This window comes from Bactrocera tryoni, chromosome 2 (assembly GCF_016617805.1).
Source record: "Bactrocera tryoni isolate S06 chromosome 2, CSIRO_BtryS06_freeze2, whole genome shotgun sequence".
In the NCBI taxonomy this organism is placed as follows: domain Eukaryota; kingdom Metazoa; phylum Arthropoda; class Insecta; order Diptera; family Tephritidae; genus Bactrocera; species Bactrocera tryoni.
The window spans coordinates 20,546,440-20,568,955 of NC_052500.1; the positions used below are offsets into that span (position 1 = coordinate 20,546,440).

General features: G+C 33.7%; 3 protein-coding genes across 3 annotated transcripts; 2 read left to right on the top strand and 1 right to left on the bottom strand.

Moving 5' to 3' along the window:
* The first annotated feature begins 3,209 nt into the window (after nucleotides 1-3,209).
* LOC120767336 (nuclear protein 1) lies at nucleotides 3,210-4,486 on the top strand. Its single transcript, XM_040093280.1, has one exon. It carries the CDS (start codon nucleotides 3,461-3,463, stop codon nucleotides 3,665-3,667), a length of 207 nt encoding a protein of 68 aa, XP_039949214.1. The 5' UTR covers nucleotides 3,210-3,460; the 3' UTR covers nucleotides 3,668-4,486.
* A 9,439-nt stretch (nucleotides 4,487-13,925) lies between these two features.
* Nucleotides 13,926-15,508, top strand: LOC120767335. Its single transcript, XM_040093279.1, has 2 exons — nucleotides 13,926-14,112; nucleotides 14,176-15,508. Exons 1-2 carry the CDS (start codon nucleotides 14,073-14,075, stop codon nucleotides 14,511-14,513), a joined length of 378 nt encoding a protein of 125 aa, XP_039949213.1. The 5' UTR covers nucleotides 13,926-14,072; the 3' UTR covers nucleotides 14,514-15,508.
* A 1,347-nt stretch (nucleotides 15,509-16,855) lies between these two features.
* Nucleotides 16,856-18,899, bottom strand: LOC120767333 (protein disulfide-isomerase A6 homolog). The gene is made up of 3 exons (XM_040093276.1): nucleotides 18,613-18,899; nucleotides 17,859-18,517; nucleotides 16,856-17,567 (listed from the first exon to the last, which is right to left on the bottom strand). The coding sequence occupies exons 1-3, from the start codon at nucleotides 18,626-18,628 to the stop codon at nucleotides 16,926-16,928; spliced, it is 1,317 nt and encodes a 438-aa protein (XP_039949210.1). The 5' UTR covers nucleotides 18,629-18,899; the 3' UTR covers nucleotides 16,856-16,925.
* Between the last annotated feature and the right edge of the window lie 3,617 nt (nucleotides 18,900-22,516).

The window sequence follows — 22,516 nt, forward strand, 5'->3', positions numbered from 1 at the left end:
TTTATGCACATTTTCAGAAAATAGTTTTAGGATGTTCACACTTTGGCATTGATGAAATACACTTTTCTAATAATTATAAACACTTTTCACTTTGGCCACACACTTCCAAGCGCAGGCTATAGGCACACTTAATAAGGAATATAAATGTAATTTCGCCCATTTTAAAATTGATAGACTACATTTTTTAATAATTATAGATTTTTTTCACTTAAATCACACATTTACATTTGGAGGACTAGCACTTACGAGAGGACTTGGCTAATTAAACCTCTTGATGATATTTTGCAAAGAAGATGGTGTAGAGATCGAACTTTGCTTATTTTAACATGGATTTCGCTACACTTATTTCATGATTACTTAGTATGAGACTTTGATCCCAAATTTTAACTTCCATTTGCACTGGGTAGCGGCACAGGCAAAAGGACTCTGCATAGACATTTGCAAAATATATCATATTTATCACAAACTTTTGTATATACTGTAGATAATTTATTACACATATGCGCCTGAGCCTAATGCTTAGACGGAATTGTTATTTTATTAATTTAAAATTGGATTAATCGGAAGTAATTAGATTTTCACCGGACTACGAATTTTATGCACAATAAGCATTTCCGCGCGCGTCGCTTGACAATTTTGCAGCAACTGGAATGACAGATGGGAGTTTATGAATTGAAACAGGGTGATTGCAATGATTTTGTATCGGCTAATAATTAAAAAAAAGAGTTAAAACATAATTGTCTTATCTACTTAATTATAACAATGATTATTATGATAAGTTATGTTAACTTGGGATTACTTAAGATATTGATATTTGAGTTGTACAGTGAATTGTCACCCCAACTTCCGGTGCTTTCACAAGAACTAAACATTCTAATAAGAATTTTTTATAACATAACATCTAAAACTTTGGTACATCCTGCACTTTTCTTTCTCCGACGTCACAGACCTGCCAAATATTTACCGTTTAACCAGCTCCGGTCAGTTATTCCGCCATTTTAAAGTTTCGTGTAAAAGAGTTTCGTGAAAGTGCCGTAATTTAATAAATTTAGTGTGTTAAAGTCATGTTTTTGGTTTTTATTAGTCGTAAATCAATACAACTACCTGTTCTGTGTGCAAATAAATCAAGTGCAATGTGCGGGCCATGTAGTTAAGTGTGTTATTGATAAAAGAAAAGTGTGCAAAAAGTCGGCTGCCAATTAGCCAATTGCGTCGTGCGCATCAATTCATTTTTTTGTGTGTTTATTGTGATACGCTGTATGAAATAGAGTTTTGTGCTGTGAATCATTAAGCGTTCCAAAAAAGAAAGTGTATACAAGTGTTTTTGATAAGATTTTGTTGATGTGCAGAGGTGCGGAGCAGCAGCAGTGGCGTACAAGGTAAACTTCTACAACTTGCTAGATTATTTGTTAACAAGCATACATCTTATTGGTACAACAAAAATATAATTTATTCATTTAGAAGTAAACAAACCGGCGAATATGATAATAAAAACAAAGATACGCAAAACAAAAATCGGTCACGGCTTTTTATTGCGTGGCTGCTTTCGGCATTAGATAGCTTTCTGTGTGTGTGCATACAATCACGTTGGCCTGTTTAGCAAAACGTCTATTGATGCGTGGGATTATGTATAGAAAAATTCTAGTTTATTGTTTTTGTTAACTTATTGTTTTTATAGTATTTACTTATGCATTTATTTATATGAGAGTGTCGCATTTACGCTAAGTGGCTCTTGATTTTCTGAGTAACGTTCAGAATATAAAAAGTTAATACAATTTTAATTTTTTTTTTCGTCTGCGCCGTTTAATTATATGTATTTCATCAGAAATGTATCTGTTTACACAATTGTTTATAAAATGTAGTATATAAAATATGTGAGGGCAACAACTCTTAACAAGGACTCAAGTTGGGTTTTCTTATAATATTTTTACGTTGATTAGAACTTCCAGCCTAGGACACATGCATACATGTATATATACATACATATGTATTAATGTACAATGTATTCAAATCTGCCTTAGTTGTTGCTTTTCTACCAATGGGAAACGGAAATGCTAAATTCTAATTTTTACAGCAAATTTGACAACGAAAAATACACACATATGTACATACATAACTCTTGTATAATGTATATTATTTTTTTACGTTTTTGAATCGAAATGCTATATTTTATATTCGAATACCAGTATATTTTTCTTTAAAAACACAAAAATAAATAAATTTTATTTAAAATAAATTATTTTTAATTTTTAAGCGCATATTTATACAGATTTTAAGAAAACAAAAAAATTTTTTGAAAAAAATTAAATATTTTTCGAGTTACACGCGATCTCCGACGGCGTTAAAAAATTTCATAGTGTTTCCAATTTAAAAAATAGTGCGCGTTAACAAAATTTGTTTAAAATTGCGTCAGCTTTTCGTTGTGAAAATGTGAACACAAGTGTTATTCATACATACAACTCCGACCTTATTAACTCCAGAGATTTTTCGAGAAGTGCCAACAGATACGCAAACAGAAAGCTATGCGGAACAGTGGTTTATCTAACTTATGTGACTACTTAGCATAGCCTACAACTCCGGATAGTGCTCCAACTTTCTAGAAACTCAGACGCGCGCACCCTGTGTGCATGGAAAGCAAATTATAGCTGAGCGACAACAGCTGAAATTGAGTGGTGGTGAGTATGGAATAGTTTTATGTCGGTAAGTTTGTATGTGTTTTTGTTTTTGTTTTGGTTGTACATATAACTACACATACATTTATTTATTTATGATTTTACCTATCGTGCGCTTTCAGCTGTTGAGGCCACGTTGAAATTACTCTACATACATGTATAAGTACATGTGTATGTATGTATGTATGTATATGGATGTATGCTTGAAGAGCAAGTGGCAGCAATGTAAGGTAAACGGCAAAATGTTATAAAACAAAAATAAACTGCGCAGTATTCCAAAAAAAAATCTCAAAAACAAAGGAACTATATATTATAATAGACGGCAAGACGTCTGATAAAGCCCCCAACCGGTCTCCCATTTTGCGCGACCGAGAGCTACGCAGAGAGCGAGCGCCAAGCAAAAACAAAAACAACTATACGAAAAATACCGTGTCGACAGTGGCAATGTCAACGAAAACAAAACTAAAAGCAGAGTCAAATCAGAAAACGGCGCTTTTTGCACCGGCTCTCTGTTGGGTATATAAAGGAAAGTGCGCAGCAAAAATCCAGTTTAATTGAATAACACAATTCGTGAAGTGAAGACATACCGTTCAAAGGTGCTGAATAAGCAACTTGTTTAGAAGAAAGCAAAAAATCAAAGCTTTAAATTTTCAAGTATTATCCTCAAACAAAGAGAAGCAACTGAAAGAAAGTGTTGAACTCGAAGGAAATTAAAAACAAAAGCTGCAAAAAGCAACCGCAAGATCTCATTTGTAATTTATCAACTGCAAAACCAAAGTAAAAACAAAATGTCTGAGGCTTATTTCGATGAATACGAGCACTACAACTTCGACCACGACAAGCACATCTTCTCGGGCCGCAGTGGCAAGCAACGCAGCAAGAAGGAGGCCAGCGAGCACACTAATCACTTTGATCCTAACGGACATTCACGCAAATTAGTTACTAAATTTATGAATACCAATAACAATCGAAAGACGTGTGCCGCCAAGAATTGAGTGTTGGTCCAAAGTGAGGAGGTAGAAGTAGTGCAGCAGCCGCAGCAGCAGCAGCAGAAACAGAAGCAGAAGTACAAACGCGTTAGTGAGGAGCAAAAAGTGAAAAAATATATAAAAATCGAAAAGGAGACAAAGCAGAAACCTAAGAAGAAGAAAGCGGGCTTAATTGGAGCTACGTGGCGTCGTAATAAACCTAACACAATAAAAAATTTTGAACGTTAGAGTAGAGCTTATTGAGTAGAAGTGCAGAAGTTTGACTAAGGAGCAGAAGGAGGAACAGGAGGATCGTCGTCTAGCAGCTGAAATAGGATAACGAGTTTTGGTGGGATTTTGTACCAGGCGTAAGCTAAATTAAGGAAAGGGGGTGCGCAGCGTCGCGGCGAAGTATTATTGACGGCCTGTGTTGACGGCCAACCACTTGCAGAAACTGCCATTTCTACATACTGACGTATAATTGTGCAGCGTATGCAAGTTGGGCGGCGGTTCACACATCAAAGCAAATACAAATACAAAAAGAAATATTAAAATTAGAGAAAAATTTGCATTGCGAATATTATTTATGTGTGAAAATTTTGAAACACAATATTTCGTACTATTTTTAGCTATAACGTTACTTCGTAACATAAGTAATTAGTATAGATATACTGTTTCTGCAAAGTTTTAGGTAGTTTTCTTAAAACAAGTTTTTTTTTTATAAACTCACAAATTGTATAACGTGACACATCTCGCACCTGTTTATGCATTCTGTGTAATGCACTAATAACACTTTGGTTTATTTATGGTTTTAACATTTGTATTAATTTCTTCTGATATTCATATTATTGTATTGTAATTAGAATTAAAAAACAAAAAAAAAAGTTGAGACTGTTTAAAGCATGAAGCTGCAGTTAAATTATAACTCATTGAATAAATATTTAATAAAATATAAAACTAAAATTAAATCTAAACCAAAACTTTTGTTTTTTTATTTTTAAATAGAGGCTATTTTGTCTTTGACTTTTAGATATGTATGTTGTTGTACCGAGTCGACAGTCCTTAACCGGATAAAAAATCCGGGCTCGTTCAGGTTACGTAGACCCGACTGTCCTGGGCTTTTAGATTTCGTACATAATGATATATGTATGTATGTACATATGTATGTATGTATGTATATAGAAGTAGGCATGAATTAGAAATTTAACTCCGGAGCCACACGATAAAAATATGTTGAGAGCCAGACGTCAACGTAGACACCCCTGATCTATAGGACCCATTCGCAGGACAATCGGTGTTGCGTAATCGTAACGGATCCGGTTTTATATCCGGCCAAGAATTGTCAACTTAATCGCCTTTTATAAAATTTTTTGTTTTCTACCGCTACAACAACAGATTTAAAATCTATCGAGTAGTTTGCGCTAAAACCTTTACCCAAAATGCCAAAAAAATACATATTTATATTTTGAAATTAATTCATAGTTCTGGTAAAGTGACAATAGGAAGATTGGGTGTGAATTTTTGAATTACCAAAATAATTAACAGCAATCAAATTTTTGCTTTTGTACACAAAAAACTGTCAATAAGTTATAATGTATTTAGTATATGTACATATGTATCTATTGCTGTATCACAAACTGTCAGTCGTTCGCTGGTAACCCTACCGAAATTGAGGTCTTATTGATATTTCTTGCAGTAGAAACCTGAAAAAGAACCAACTCTGGCTTTGAACAAAAACTTTTAAATTCGTTCTTTCCAGCTAGCTCACCATTCAAACAACAAACATCTTCGATTTTTTTTCAAAATTTTAGTTTTTTTTTAATTTTAAATTTTTTTTTGTAATTTTAATATTTTTCAAAAAGTTTAATTTTTTCAAAAATTTTATTTAATTCTAATTTTATTTTTTTCTCCAAAAAGTTTAATTTTTTTTCAAAAATTTTCTTTTTTTTTAAGTTTTATTTTTTTCAAATTTTTTTTTTAATTGTATTCTTTTTTTCAATAATATTTATTTTGTTCATTTTTTTATTTTTTTTTTCAAAATTTCAATTTTTTTTTCAAAAACTTTTTATTTTTTTTTTCAATTAATTTAATTTTTTATTAAATTATTCTACCTACATACATAAATATATGTACATATAACGACTGAACAAGACTTAAAAAACATATACTTACTGTATGTATATACATACGTACATACATATGTATATATGTACATAATAAATATATTTAATGCTGCTGGGGATTAATTTCGACACTTGTTTGCTAAAAATTAACATACATACATATTCATATAAATTTCGCCTTGTTTGTAATTGCACCGAGATTTATTCTAAATTTTGTTGTAATATTCGTATACGAACATGTATTTATGTATATAAATATATTTTAAACTGCACAGTGTTGTAATCGTAACACGTATAACGGTACATTTTTCTTTTCCGCCATACAAATTTAGTGCGTTCGGTTGTTTGTTTTGTTGCTGCGTTTTTGTTTGATTTTTATAATATTCAACGTTGTTATAAATAACTAACCGACCGCTTTGGCTGTGTCCGATTTGCTTTAATCGTAGATATACATATGTACATATACATATGTATGTACATATGTGTGTGTTTGTGGTCTGAACTCAATTGCACTCGCTCCACTAAATTCTTGACGTTGTTGTAAAATACAGATTTTTAGTTATCGCAGGCATATATGTACCATATATACATATGTATGTATTTATGTACATGTGTAAATCTATATACAGTGAAGTTTTCCATTGAGAACAGTTCTGATAACCGGACAGCTCCCATAAATGGACAAATTTTATGAACACATAATTTTCATGCAAAAGCAATTCCTATAAGCGGACATGAGAATGTTCCAATGACCGGACACGGACACTATTTTGGTAATATTTCGTTCAAATTAACTCAGTAAAACAGACAAGATTTCATAAAATTGTGAACAATTTGTAGTTCCTGTTTTTTTAATTCTGGCTAATTTTTGATGTTTTAAAATAGTTTTTAAGAACAATATGTAAAGTGGTCATAGTAAACAAATTCTCCTGAGCTGGTGCCGTCTACTTCGCTGTGGGTCAACGGAAACTTAGGAGATAATTGTCATCCACTCACTAATGCCTGACTTATTTATTAGTTCAATAGAAAAATATACATATTTATAGTTCTGAGTTGCAGCTTCCGACTCTAAGTAACTGTATATTAAACACTCGTTTTTCCACGCCTCCATATATGGGTAGCTCCCTTAGCCGGACAAGAACACTGCAATGGTGTCCGGTTTTACTGTACATACTACTATGAGCAAAAAATTATAAGACTTTTTTCATAATTTTCAAATTCTTAATTTATTCTTCAAAATCTGTCCCCTCCCTCTTGACCCCAATACCCTTGTCCCAACGTTTTTTTTTCCAATCCTCGAAATACATGCATACATAGTTGTTAAAGTCAATTCGGAATCGTATTATCGTGGTGAAAAAACCAAGAGTTGTCGGCCCCTAATTTCGGCCTCTTTTTACGAATAGCTTCGCGCAAACGACTTTTCAAACTCAAATAGTGTTCCTTGTGGACAGTGTGGCCCTTCCGACCGGGTGTGCACCTCACCTCGATAATCGAAGAAAATTGTCAACATAACCTTGATTTTAGACTTGCTTTGACGTGATTTTTTGTCTTTAGCTCACATTTTCCATGATATTCGGCCGATTAATCCTCTGTTTCCGGGTCGTAAGCGTAGATCCAAGACTCATCGCCAGTAATAATATGTTTCATGACATCTTGGTACACCGAAAACACTTATTCATAGACGTTAACGTGACGCTGTTTTTCGAAAAAATTTAGTGATTTCACTTTCACTTTTCTTAGGCCTAAATGATCTTCTAAAATGGTTTTCACTGATTCTTCCGATATTCCAACGATGACAGTAAGATATGTACATATGTATGTATGTATATACATATCTCAGCTTTGTATAGGTAGAACTGCCTAAAATCGCATACATTCCATATCATGCAATATTTATTTTCTTAATTGAAGGAATACGATATTTTGTACTAAATATATACACAAATCTACATATACATATGTACATACATATATATTTGTATATACATATGTAAGTATGTAGATATAAGTTTTGTATAACATTTATCAAGGTCACCGTCGAAGTATTCATAAAAAAATGCATTTCCGTGCGCCTTTGTTTGAAATTACAAAACATGTACATGCATATGTATGTGTGTGTGTGTACGTGCATATACATATGTATGTATGTACATACATACATATGTATCTAAATATGAAAATATTTCAAAATACATTCGTGCAGTTCTGTTTATAGTTTTACGAATTGCAGCGCAGAAATATGGAAGGAAAAAAAATAAAGGTGAAAATAACAGATTATTATATTACCGATATATATGTATGTGTGTATGTATGTATGTACTTATATACGAATGTACATTCATAACAAATTAGAAGCAAAGCAAAGTGAAAATATTAGTGGCAAGCCCTATAAAAGCTTCTAAGTTTTCTTTTTCTAAAACTAAAGTGGAACAGTGGGATAATTTATTGGCATAGCGAATATTTAGAGTCAAATACTAGATATGTACATACTTATATACATATACATATGTATGTACATAAGTGTTCTAAGTTCAACAATTTGACAATTAAAGCGGGCATTCCATTAATAAATACAGTTATTTTTGAATGTAAAGTAGAGTGGTGAGCGTAGTAAATCAGAGCAAAGCAACAATTGTTCAAACTCGTATTCAGACAAATAAACCCGAAGAGACTGACAGATCACATGTTCGAAAAGTGTGAGAAAATCTTATTTTGAGGGTTGAAATTTGAGTGCAAACGGTTTTTATACATACAAAGAAAATATACCTTTTTGAAGGGTGAAACAGCTGTTGCATAGCATAATAGATTCTTTATTTTTGCAATATTAATTCGGACAAGTTTTCAAAGCACTTAAATTCTCAATTTCTTTGTAAGTATGTACATATGTATGTATGTATGTACATATGTATGTATGTGTAATAGTAGATATGTCCATTGAAATTATTATTTTTTTAATATTTTACTTACATATTAATTTTCTTTTTTTCTTTTATTTTTTTTTTAATTTTTTTAAATTTTGTTATAACTTCGTCCTCAATAAAACTTCTTCATATCTATGATTCACTGTCCCATTGCAATTATTATTTTTTTAATATTTTACTTACATATTAATTTTTTTTCTTTTATTTTTTTTAATTTTTTTTTAAAAGTTCATGTTTTGTTAATTTTTATTTATTTACGAATATAAGTATAAGTATGTATGTATTTTTTATCTTTTTTGTAGCTTCTTCACCAATAAACAATCTTCGGGTATATGACTCACTGACCTTTCGCTTACTTATCAGTTTATTCGCATTACAGATTTGCGATAATAAACCAATACTTTACCACGCAATACATACATACATACCTATACATAACATAACATTTAACGCATTTGAACCAATTGATATGACTCTTACAGCTTTTGAATAAAAATACGAGTATCTGTCTTTTTTTAATAAAATTTGCACAGCTGATTTAATCACAATCATAAAATATACGAGAGAAATATGCGCAGTAAAATATTTATTATAAAATATTGCGTATGCTTATTAATTAAGACAGCTGTTGGATTAATTTTATACTCAAGCAGCGTCAGAGTTTAGTATTGCAATAAATATAGAAAATATATGTACATACATACATATGTGTGTATTGACGACATTTAATTTTGCTGTCCACAAATACATATGTATGTGTTTTTAAAAATATTAACTTATATACATATGTATGTATGTAAGATTCTACAAAAGCTTATGCAATACGTAAAATATCTTGAATTTGTTTACAGTCATTTATCGCTTCGTGTATATCTCTACACACGCCATATATTGAGAATATTGAAGCAAAGATTAACAAATAAGGTAGTGCTGGGTTCGGGTACAACCGAACACTTCATACTCTTCCAGCTTGCAAGAATAAAAGCGAGGGAACTACTTTCAAGTTCATAAGGCCTAGTAGTTACATATGTGTACCAAGTCTCACAAAGATATCTCAATTTTTACTCAAGTTAAAGCTGGCACGCACGGAAAGACAGATAGAGGGACAATGGGCCCTGATTACATTCAGCCAAGTTGAAAACCTTTGTTTGCATTTGGGTTCACTAAACCTTTTCTTTTACATTTTGCCGATGTCAATGACCCCTTTTGTTTACATTTTATGAGGTTTATGACCCTTTTGTTTACATTATGAGGTCATTGACCTTACTGTTTATATTTGCTGAAGTCAATGAGCCCTTTGTTTACATTTTATGGGGTCAATAACCCTTTTGTTCACATTTAGCTAAGTCCACAACCTTTATGGGAAAACTAACTTGAAGTTATCTTATGACTTCCACATCACAACATGGACATGGACAACTTTTAATCATTTAAAAGTCATGAGTTGCCCTCACGAAAACTGACTCTATATAAGAAAAGAAGGCATTGTGCCTAGGGAACTCTAAACCCTCGATGTGATGTGATTTAAAAGGCGTGAGGTGATCTCACGGGAAACTCGATGTGATGTACATATGTATGGTACATATGTATGTACATATATAACCCTATATCTATCTCGCTTAGTTTTAGGTGATACGTGCAACCGTTAGGTGAACAAAACTATTATACTCTGAAGCAACATGTTGCAAGAGTATAAAAACATATATAACTACAGACATGGCATACGTCCATTACTTATTTATATAGTAAATATAAAAGTCTTAAACAAAAAAAAACGAGCTGGCTTCTAAAGAGGCCTTTTATTTTGGCTGCCTCACCACGTTTTTGTTTGTTTTGCTTCAAAACTGCTTGCTTATAGACTACATATGCAAATATACATACATAAGTATACATGTATATTCTTATATATTCACATATTCTCAATTTTATAGCGCTTTGTTTATTGCAGTTTTTGCTTTGCTCAACAAGTTCTATAAGTACACTTCGACTTATAATATAAATAAATAAATATTTATGTATGTTTGTATGTACATATAGTATATACTCCCACAAGAACACTATATATGTGCATAAGTGTACGTGATTTTAATTTCTAAATATCAGGTATATTTTTATACTATCGCAACAATGTTGCTAACGAGAGTATTATAGTTTTGTTCACATAACGGTTGTTTGTAAGTCCTAAAACTAAAAGAGTCAGATATAGGGTTATATATACCAAAGTGATCAGGGCGACGAGTAGAGTCGAAATCCGGATGTCTGTCTGTCCGTCCGTCTGTCCGTCCGTCTGTCCGTGCAAGCTGTAACTTGAGTAAAAATTGAGATATCATGATGAAACTTGGTACACGTATTCCTTGGCTCCATAAGAAGGTTAAGTTCGAAGATGGGCAAAGTCGGCCCACTGCCACGCCCACAAAATGGCGGAAACCGAAAACCTATAAAGTGTCATAACTAAGCCATAAATAAAGATATTAAAGTGAAATTTCGCACCAAGGATCGCATTAAGGAGGGGCATATTTGGACTTAATTTTTTTGGAAAAGTGGGCGTGGCCCCGCCCCCTACTAAGTTTTTTGTACATATCTCGGAAACTACTATAGCTATGTCAACCAAAGTCTACAGAGTCGTTTTCTTCAGGCATTTCCATATACAGTTCAATGAATGAAATGGAAGAAATCGGATAATAACCACGCCCACCTCCCATACAAAGCTTATGTTCAAAATCACTAAAAGTGCGTTAACCGACTAACAAAAAACGTCAGAAACACTAAATTTTACGGAAGAAGTGCCAGAAGGAAGCTGCACTTAGGCTTTTTTTAAAAATTGAAAATGGGCGTGGCGCCGCCCACTTATGGACCAAAAACCATATCTCAGGAACTACTAGACCGATTTCAATGAAATTCGGTATATAATATTTTCTTAACACCCTGATGACATGTACGAAATATGGGTGAAATCGGTTCACAACCACGCCTTCTTCCAATATAAAGCTATTTTGAATTCCATCTGATGCCTTCTCTGTATAATACGAGTATAAACATTAAGAACCAATGATGATAGCGGAATAAAACTTTACAAAAATACGGTATTTGAAAAATATGTAAATGACGTATTATGAAATCTCGATTATCACTTTGCTATGCGAGAGTATAAAATGTTCGGTGACACCCGAACTTAGCCCTTCCTTACTTGTTTTTATATATAAAGTACTGCTCCCTCACATATTCGTTTAAAAGGTGTGCTTAGCTACCCAATAGGAAATTAAACCGATGAAGTCTGCTCCTTAATTTTGTGTTTGTAGTTCATTGGTTCGGAAAAACTCCCAAGTATACTCTGCATATCAATATATAATATAATAATATTTTCTACGCCTTGATATCGACTATATATTCTACTTCTACTTTCTGTAAATGTACATTTGTTATCACGGAAGTAAATCATAACGTCATCACGTATTTACTATAATTTACAATTGGTGTATTTTATTTGGTATTGAATGAAATTCCCCAATACGGACAGTCCTCATAGCCGGACAACTCCCACAATGTCATTCATTTACTCCTAGCAGACATTGGCTCGGATTTATTATCTCAAATACAGTTCTGATTTGCAGCTTCTGACTCTAAGAATAAATATAATTCTGAGCTGCATCTTCTGACTCTAAGAATACATTTTAAACATCCGTTTTTCCTTAGCCGGATTACAATACTGCGACCGTGGGTGTTCGGTTATAAGGACATATTATTATAATTCCTAAAACCCTTAAATATATGTATATACAAAAATTCAGTAACAGTATAAATGTCAGAGAAACAGATTTTTCCACTCACTATCAGAGCAAATTTCCTATTAGGTAGCTACCAGCTCATAAGAAATATAAAAATGTATACATAACTCGGAAGCCTCTAGGAAAAATATTTGTAGCTACTATAGTTTTATAGTTTTTACACGCTATTTACATACTTATATACATATGTATATCTACATACGTCTGTATGGAAGTTATTGCCAACGTCTACCTGTTCGTTGCCCTCAAAGGCATTTATGATGTCGTTCACTTTTATTTTAAATTCTACTTATCTTCTTATTTTATTTTCTCTACATACTTAAATACAACTCATATTATTTCCTATTGATAATTTTTTAATTGCTTTTGTTTTCTCATTTCATTACATCATCCAATGTAAATTCATCAATCATTATCACCACGCATCAATTTGCCGGCACTTTTGAAAACCAAATTTCCACTCATGTAATGACATACATACATACATATCTACTATCTACCTCAATACATCGCCGAATAGGTAAGTTATTCAAAACACAATGAAATATATTTATTTATATGTACATATGTGTACACTTACATTGTATTCGAAATATTGAAAATCAATTAATTTCAATGCGCAATAAGTTATTTATTATCACACTTTATGGTTGGCGACTTTTGTCGAGGTTAAATTTTAATTATGAGTAAATACTAACTGCTACTACTCATATCAGTCCTACATTGTATATGTATATTGTATGTACATGTGTAAATATATCATTTTCGGCTAAAATTGCTTATGATAAAACCCAAGGATTTTGTTACAAATTCATACTCGAATCTAAGTACATACATATGTATATATAGTATGTGTATATCATTAAAAATATACGAACTAAAATAGGCACTTTAGGATCCTTTAAAAAATCTCTATATATGTTCATATATATTGTAATAAGTGTATGTATGTATATAAAAGAGTACATATCCATAGGCTTTCCTTCACATACAACACTTGTTTTCTGCTTTCATGGCTCAAATCTGTAAACCTTAATTGCTACCTTCAGGTAGAAAATAACACAAATGAAAGAAAATTCCTGCCGGGCACTTGAGTTCAAATAATTCACAATAGTTTCTAATATAACCAAATATAAATGTAAAGTTATTTGGAAGATTTATTCTTAATATAATAAGAAATTAAATAATATACGAACTTGGAAGAAAATATAAATTAATTTTTTTATGAAAATGATATTTATGACTAGTGAACTCTTTATACCAATTTCTTCAGATACCCTTTGCATATTATATTTGACCGTTTATGTTCGATATCATCCGCAATTAAGACCCCTTAATTATTTAAACTAACTTCGTGTATATTGTAAAAAATAGCTTTAAAAACCTAAAAATAATTCTCGCCCTTATGGTATACATCGTTATTAAAGATTTCCCAATTGGCAACGTCGTCACAAACGCGTTTGCCTTGAACGAAGAAGCAGCACCATCGGCAATATTAACAAATAAGTAGACAAGGAGATTTGTAAAATTACTAATTTGTCCATTCGGAGAATATCAACAAGTGTATTAGAGTTTAGCATTAAATTTTAATCAGTGCAAAAAAATGTGTAGAAACGCTTTCGTTATTGCTTTACTCATAATTGGTGAGTATAGAAATTGATTTGCTATGTTTTACTAGAAATAAACTCGCATATAATTGCCCGCAGCTACCTGCCAATTTTCAACGCTACATGCGGGTCGCACATCAGGACGTCGTGGTTATTATGGAGGCTATCAACCAACGCCACCACCTACCACAGAACCACCACAAACACCGAAAGAATATTTAGACAAAAACTCTAGCTATTCTACTTTCGGTGTAATCGCAATAATATTCTTCATTATTATGGCTTGTTTGATATTCTACTATGGCATACTATGTTATCCGTTTTTGTGTCGCGAGGAGAAAAAATATAGTTATATGGATGCGTCATCGACCATAACTTCAGCCACATCGCATTCAATACAATCTATAGAGAACTTTCCGGTCGATCAAAAGCACTGAGACAACCTCAACGTAGCGGGAGGTCGTCATGTAACTATGTAGTGTGTAAGAAACGCTGTTGCGAAATCGTTTCCAAGAAGTTTAGGCAGCTAAAAAGACTACAGAATTTTTTCTACTCTTTCGCATTTATGAATTTAATTATTTTTACAACAAAATGTGGTTAAGGTTTGGTAACAAAAAACTAATTTAATTTATGTATGATTACATACATATTAAATGAGTGTTTAAGTAATACTGACAAGAACGTACTCTGTTAACTGCAGTTACAATAAGAATTCAAACTATCCTTTGTTTAATCTTTTGAGGTTTTTTTGTGGTATATTAAAAACTTACTGCCAGTTTGAATAGTGCTGAAGTGCACGTATATAGCAGCGTGACTCCATTTAAGTATTTTTAAAAATAGAATATTCTTGCCTTTTTACAATGATGTTAACACATTTCCAGGTTGTGTGCAACTCAGACGTGTACTTAAAAATACTAAAACCTGAAATAAAAATATCTTAAAATGAAATATCCCCATATTTTTAAGATAATTTTCCAAAATAAAAAACCGAATACCCTCAAATAAAAAGTTAACAATATCCTGAAAACGGTTCTCGAATTATCACAAAATCCTGTGCTCACAAGATCAAATATTTTAAGCATCCTATATCGGAATAGCGAATAATATACATAAGTTTATATAAGTAGTTTTACTAACAAAAGTATACAACCTTCACACCCTTTTTGTTGTAAGTTCTTAGCATTTATAAGCAACAAAAAATTTATCGGGCCAAAACTTAAAGCTCAAATGACATGCCAATTAATTTGACACTTTTTATACATTTGCATTTTTACCATATACTTAAAAATATACAAATCTAGATATATACAAAATCTAGCATAGTTATAGTGTAGCATGTAGTTTGTTTATAAAGACGTGTGCGAATACGTATTTTTATAGCACTTTTTTACATAAACATTTTATATAAATAAATATACATTTTGTCATACTATCCAACTTTTATAATAAAAATATGTTTTCTACAATTTTTTTGTTGTTTTTAATTTCATCATCCATGCCTGTGTTCTGCGACCAATGACGTGGTGTTGCAAATCTCAAGCGCAGATTTGTCTCGCGGTTTGTGGGTTTATTTTTTTAATGGAAAGACATATTTTTATATGCAAGAATATCGAGAATTAATCTAATTGAACATACTATATGCATATTTCGTTATTATTGGCCATTAACTTGATCCAGCACATGTATTTATAGTCAATGTGCTGCATTTTTTGAAATACTTTTGCATTTAAATATAATAAATGATTTCTGGAAAGGAGTTAGTTGGCTTGACAAAAGCATAATGCTTCCGTAATGCCTCACGTACACAATCGGGTACGTTCCAATTATGTAGAATGAACTGTCGTGGGAACGTTGTGTCGGGATGTAGGCAGGAGTTCAACCAGCTAGAATATCCAGAATGTGTTTATGCTATATTACGAGCTAATTAATGCTTTGACTTCAACGTAATTTCAAGGGATGCCTCCGAGAGAGACTTTTTTCGGATAAAAATGTGGGACCGTTTCGGTTATGAAGCCTGCAGGGTGAACGCTTGTATCTCTATGTTTTTGGTCCTTGACGCATTCTGTGGGAGAGTATCAGCTACAAAAAATTCCATTTGTTAAAACTAGAAACATTGAAATGTCTGATGACTCCTTTTTTATTAAATGTCTGTTTGAAGTCGAAAAATGTCGATTTTACTCGAACATCAAATGTTTTAAAGACGCAAGGTTTTAAAATAGTAGATTTCTTTATTCATTTACATATACTTCAATAAGTTGAGCACAAAAATTCGAAATAGAAAAAATATCAATTTATAATTTTATTTACCTATTATTTTATTGGATTAATGTTGGCTCTAAAATATATTTAAGTAAAATAGTTTTACCGTTATATAATTGGGATCTCTTAAATTTACAATACAACTAAATTGGACTGTGCGGAACCCTATTAAAAGTTACATTTCAAATAATGCAAAGGAATACACATAACACCTGAGTACTATCAACATACTCACTTGTTACACATATTATATACATATATGTATGTATGCGTGGTTATAACTATACACGTAAATAGGTAAATGCAATCGCATATTTTAAGAATTTATTTATGCGTGACAATTAAAAACATTGTCACACATAAATGATTAATTAAGTAGGTAGTGTGTAAAAAGGTTTGAACTTGAACTGAAAAATTAGTTTTTTTTTTTTTGTTTTCTTATTTTTGGTGGTTTTATCTTTGATTCGCCCAAATGTCTTTTTACATTCACAATACTTCCTTTTCTAGTAAAACGTTGCTATTTCTTCGGTAAGTCTTAGTGTATATTGACATGAATAAGCAGGTTTTTAATTATTTCAACTAAAGATACTTTAAAGCTCATCCTTTGTGTCATCCAAATCGACATCTGATAAGTCGATTTCTTCCTCAGCTGGTAATTGACCATCTTTGCCATCCCATGGTTGTACAGTGACAATTTCTGGTTTCTTAGCACCACGCACTGGAGCAGTATGACCTCGTCCATAGGAAATGTCACGCAGGAATTCATTGATGCCATCCTTGGAGAAGGAGCCCTTCAATACCGAGAACTTCATTTTCTTGAAATTCACTACAGCCATAGCAGGATAACCGAAGCCGCCGATTTCCAACGATTCTTCTAAGCTGCTTTGTGCACCACCTTCAGCCCAGGCCCATCCCCATAATTTCTGCTTGTATTTTTCACCCAATCCACGCAATGTATCGAGGAATTTGTTGCGACATTTGGCATCACAGTCCAGGATGTGTGGCAGCACTGAGACCACGCAAAGTGGCTTACCCTCACAAGCTTTTTCGAAAGAGCTTTCATCATAAATCTCGAATAATTCTGGAGCAGGTGCGCTGTCGACGTGTTTTTCAAGCGCCCAGCTGACAATATCGGAAGCAGAGCGACCGCCATCATATTCTGTAGCATCACTGCTGCTCTTCTTACCGGCTGGGAAGAACTTAATTGTGGGATAACCGCGAATACCATATTCCTGTGGGAGGAAAAGAAATATACAGATTTATAGGGTTTTTGACAATTTGTGTATCTCTAATTATTAAATTATAGCAGATCGGTTTATATCGGATTAAACGCTTCCATTTGAAATATTGTTAATTTTTGGCAAAAATTTGGTTTGGCTTTTTAATTTTTTTCTGAATCAATTTTGCTTACAAATAGTAAAAAAAAATATTTATTTGTGTGTGTGTGTATAAAAAAATCTTCATACCATCAAAGTTCTCAATCTCGTTATAAACTATTTGTTATAACTTAATATTTTACTTACCGAAGCCTTGCTCTGGTGTGCTGTGGCGTCCAATGCGCCCAATTTAACTTTGCCCTTCAGCTCCTTAGCAGCTTTAGCCCATTCAGGTGCCAGTTTCTGGCAATGACCACACCATGGTGCAAAGAATTCAACCAACCACACATCATCGGATTGCAAAACCAGTTTGTCAAAGTTGTCATCAGTCAATTCAATGACGGCATCTGAACCACCACTGCCGCTGCCGCTGCTGCTACTGCTACTGCCGCCACCTAAAACATCTTGCACCTTCTTTTTGGCTTCAGCTAGTGCCGCCTCCGCAATAGCTTTAGCTGTGCGTTGGCCGCTGTAGCTAATGGGCGAACGCTTATTAGCGCCGAAGATTTTAATGGTTGGGAAACCTTTAACACCATATTGACCGCCTAGCGAACGATGTTCATCAGCGTTCACTGAGCCAACTTTCACTACACCCTTCAGAGCCTTGGCCGCCTTCTTATATTCTGGTACGAGGGATTTGCAATGACCACACCATGGTGCAAAGAATTCAACAACCCAAACGGCATCATCATCGACGACGAGACGATCGAAGTTAGAGGGCGTTAATTCCACCACGTCATCGCTTGGCGAATACAAAGCGGATGCCGGCAGCGGTATGGTAGCCAAACCGACTAATAAAAGTGTAGCTGCAAAGATAACAGCATATGTGTTTTGGAAGCACATTAGTATAAGGAAATAATGAAATTTCGATACCAAATAACAACTAGTTGTTCATACTTACATAGTATTAATTTCATCTTATCTAAGAAATTAAAGTTTGTTGTTGTGCAGATTCTTCTAGACCGCTTAAGCGGATGCCGAATAATAATGAAAATATTTTTTATGAAAGCTGCTGTGTTTAGCACTATTTATGAGGAAGACTTCTTTTTAATCGCACAATCTTATTTTTATTGTGTAAAAACACAAGTTTTCTTATGAATTTTCACTAAAATTACCACTCGACACTGATTCTTTTTCACTACTTATTGCTTTCTGATTTTTATAATCGCTAGCGACAGGGATTTTCTTAAACATCTTTGCTGCTCTTAATATTTCTCTTCTTTAATATCTGTGCGTTTCTGATTGGTTGATGTTTAGTACTTAACGATGGCCAATGTTGCCGTATTTCGTTAGTAAAATTAAAATTATGTGGTCTTAGAAAAATATATTTATTTTATTTATGTAAGTTAGAGAAGAAAATATAATTTTTTTTTAATATTTGGATATTGGCTTCAGTGTTGAATTACATTAATGTTGCAAAAGAGATTGGCAAACATAGAATACTTACCGATTTGAACCGCATTTTAGAACTCCGGATACGTGTGTACAAACATATGCATATGGTGTGCAACTTGACTAAACCTTGCCTATTTATGTATGTAAATTTCAAAAAAGGTGTGTGTCTTTCTTAATATATGGATTGGCAATCAAACTGCTGTAAATGAAGTTTGAAGTCCACTGGTTTTAATTCGTAAAGTGCAGTTTAAGACAAAATATTAGGAATGACATGTATTATTTATCTTTCAGCAAGAGGAAAAGTCACTATAAGCCATATTTAGCGATTGATTTCTTAATATTTCATTCGTAATTGCCGCTTTTGATCAAAACAACAATATATGGGTGATTTATATATTATCCTATTATAAAAATAGGCGACTCGTGTTCCGCCGAACTAAAACTCCAAGAGAATCAAAAACTTGGTGGATTTGAAGTTCTCTTGCTCATATTTTTTATCGAACGGTGCTCAAATATTCTTTTATCTACATTGTGTATTTAAAGAAGGGAAAAACGGGCTCCTGGCTCTGCCTAAATATGGGGCTAATTCGACGCTGAATTGCAGAAAAACGACACTATTGGACGAGAAATAACGCAACGGCTCACGCCTCCCTCGTCGCCAGGGCCACATTGGTCAAACTGGAATACAAACTGGCGCCCCATTCAGCGTATTCCCCAGATTTGGCACCATGCGACTTCCCTTTGTTTCCAAATGTGAAAAAGCTTCTCGCAAATTTGAGTCGACCAAGGTGGTTTACTGTTGTGTTGAAGAAGTTAAAGCTTCCCTGGGTCAATACAATCGCGCTAAAAGAAGACTAGGAGGAGAAATAAATCCGAAATTCTCAAGATTTTTTTCCTTTTGTTTATGTACTTCTCGGATCAATAGAAATTATATTGCTCGGAAGTAATGACGACTTGTTTAGTTTTCAAGCCTCGGCCTACCATAGTAAAATACATACATTTTTGTCCTAAAATTCTTTTTTTTTTTATTCAGCATTGTTCCCTTCGAGGCTGATACAACGATTATAGCGACCCGGCAATTTTTCGATACCATTTTTGTTGAACGATTTGTTTTTGCTTCCAAATAGGCTTCAGTTTCTGCGATCACCTCTTCACTCGACGAAAATTTCTTCCAAGCGGTCATTCTTTTGAGATCTGAGAACAGGTCACTGTTGATGGTGCTTCCTATTTCAATAGGTCAATAAAAATTATTCCAAATGCATCCCAAACACTTAAACTGAACCCCAAGGCATGCGTCATGCCAAGTTGCTAATGGGTGGTTACAACCTTAAATATTTAAATATGTAATCAACCTTCCAGGGAACAAACTCAGGCTACTTACCGCCTTCTGCACTGGTTAAAATAAGCAAGAAAGCTCGGGAATCCCTTATATAATATGGGTCCAGCTTCTTGTGGGAATGGCCGGTTCTGCGGTTCCTGAAACTTCAGAATACCTGCAAATTTACTGCACAGCGTTCTGTAGGCGCAGGATAAAGGCCCTTGGATTCATGTTTAGGAATCACATCGCCTGAATAGCGTTGTGAGTCGTTGTGACTTAATAGATGGCACATTTACCTTTCTAATCTAATCCCAAACTTCAGTGCCCACTGTTCACGTTTGGGAGCGGGTTCATCGTGTGCAGTCCCCTAGGACAATATTTTATCAACTCACGAAATCCTTTTTATCTATTTTTTCACAATAACAAAAGTTGCTTCACTCAAAATGATATACACTGATATCACCAACTAACGGAAATTCCAAGTGTAGCTAGGTCCGTCTCCACCTGGTCTTTCCATGGAGTGGAGTGGAAGTCTTTCTCTTCCTCTGCTTCCCCAGCGGGTATTGCATTGAATAGTTTCAAAACTAGAGTGTTTTCAGCCATTCGGACGACATGTCTTAGCCAGCGTAACCGCTGTCTCTTCATTCGTTGAATTACATACATAGTATGTAAATGGCATCGTATAACTCGATGTTCGCCGTAGCCAATGCACAAAGAACCATAAATCTTCCGCAGAACCGAAGTTGCACCTGTTGGCAAGTGTTATCTGTGTTGGACTTGTTGTTTGTTGACATTGTTGTTTGTCCTAATACTGGTTCCAAGATAGACGAAATTATCTACTACTTCGAAGTTATGATTGTCAACAGTGTCGTGGGAGCCAAGTTTTTCACTCGTTCACTACCAGACCCAATTGCTTTGCTTTCTTATCCAGTTTGGAGAAGCAGAACCAACGGCGCAGAAGTTGAGTTCAATTATTGGTATATCATCGGTGTAAGCCACCAGCTGAATGGTAACGGTTCAATTAAAATATGATTATAAAATTCTCTGCCAAGCTTTCGTTATTACCCACAAATCCTTCAATACAAATTCGCCAAAAATTACTACCAATTACCACAAATCGCTGTTTTTAATATAAAGAAAGTAGAAAGATAAACACTGATGCACACGTATAATCTCCTCAACCACACATACATCTTTAAATATTGTACCGATCTACGCAGAAAGTATTCATTCTCACATTAACAGGCGAAATAAATCTTTTATTTCCCTGTTTGCGTGCAATTACTCGGGGTTTCCTTGTTTCGCAATTTATTTACACTGTTAAGTCTATGGGAAAACATAAATCAAAATTAAAGCCGCAGCGCACATGTTCGGTCAGTGGTTGGCCGCAATTTAGAGCGGCATAAATTCGTTTGTTCTGGCTCCTTTTGGCGCTTTTGCATACATAGACATTGATTTAAGTAAATGAAGACCATTCTAACAGTACTTCGTTGGAGAGTTAAGAAGGATTTTTAGGTGAGAAGGCGTTTTGGCTTTGGTATGAGCGCCGAATTATTGGCTCATGGTGGGCAGCAAAGCAACAGTTTGATGCTGCAGTCAAATTAATTAGAGAGTCTATATGAGTTTGGGCAAAGGCTTAGCTGCTGCTTTTTTCTATCGGCATTTATTGCATTATTAAGTTTTAGTAATTAAAGTTAAAGTTCAAATAAAAGATTGAAAGCCATCGACTGAGCTTAAAATCTTGCTTTATTGCCTTTGTTTGTTATATTCTTGATTGTCGCAAAGTTGCTAGGATGAGCACGCGCATGGCCGCTTCCCCCAAATCCTTTCATAATTTTGTTGCAATTTTACAAAAAAAAGTATAGCTTAGGATAAATTTGCTTTTTGAACAAGAAAATACTAGGCGTGAGAGACTCTGGTAGATAACTTGGCACTCAAATAGGTATTTACTACTATAATAGTTGGCAGCAGTTGATTAGTCGTGGAGTTTTGGAAAAGGCCTTCGGTGATATTTGTTTGTCGCGAGCAAGTGTTTTTGGTTGCTACAAATTATTCAAGGAGGGTCGAGAACGCATTGAAGGCGATCCTGGTC

Excerpts from the sequence above, each read along its gene's own strand:
- LOC120767336 (XM_040093280.1), top strand. The coding sequence starts at position 3,461 with ATGTCTGAGGCTTATTTCGATGAATACGAGCACTACAACTTCGACCAC.
- LOC120767335 (XM_040093279.1), top strand. The coding sequence starts at position 14,073 with ATGTGTAGAAACGCTTTCGTTATTGCTTTACTCATAATTG. Across the intron at positions 14,113-14,175 it reads TATTGCTTTACTCATAATTG|CTACCTGCCAATTTTCAACG; the intron begins GTGAGTATAGAA and ends AATTGCCCGCAG.
- LOC120767333 (XM_040093276.1), bottom strand. Across the intron at positions 17,568-17,858 it reads CACACCAGAGCAAGGCTTCG|GAATATGGTATTCGCGGTTA; the intron begins GTAAGTAAAATA and ends TTCCTCCCACAG.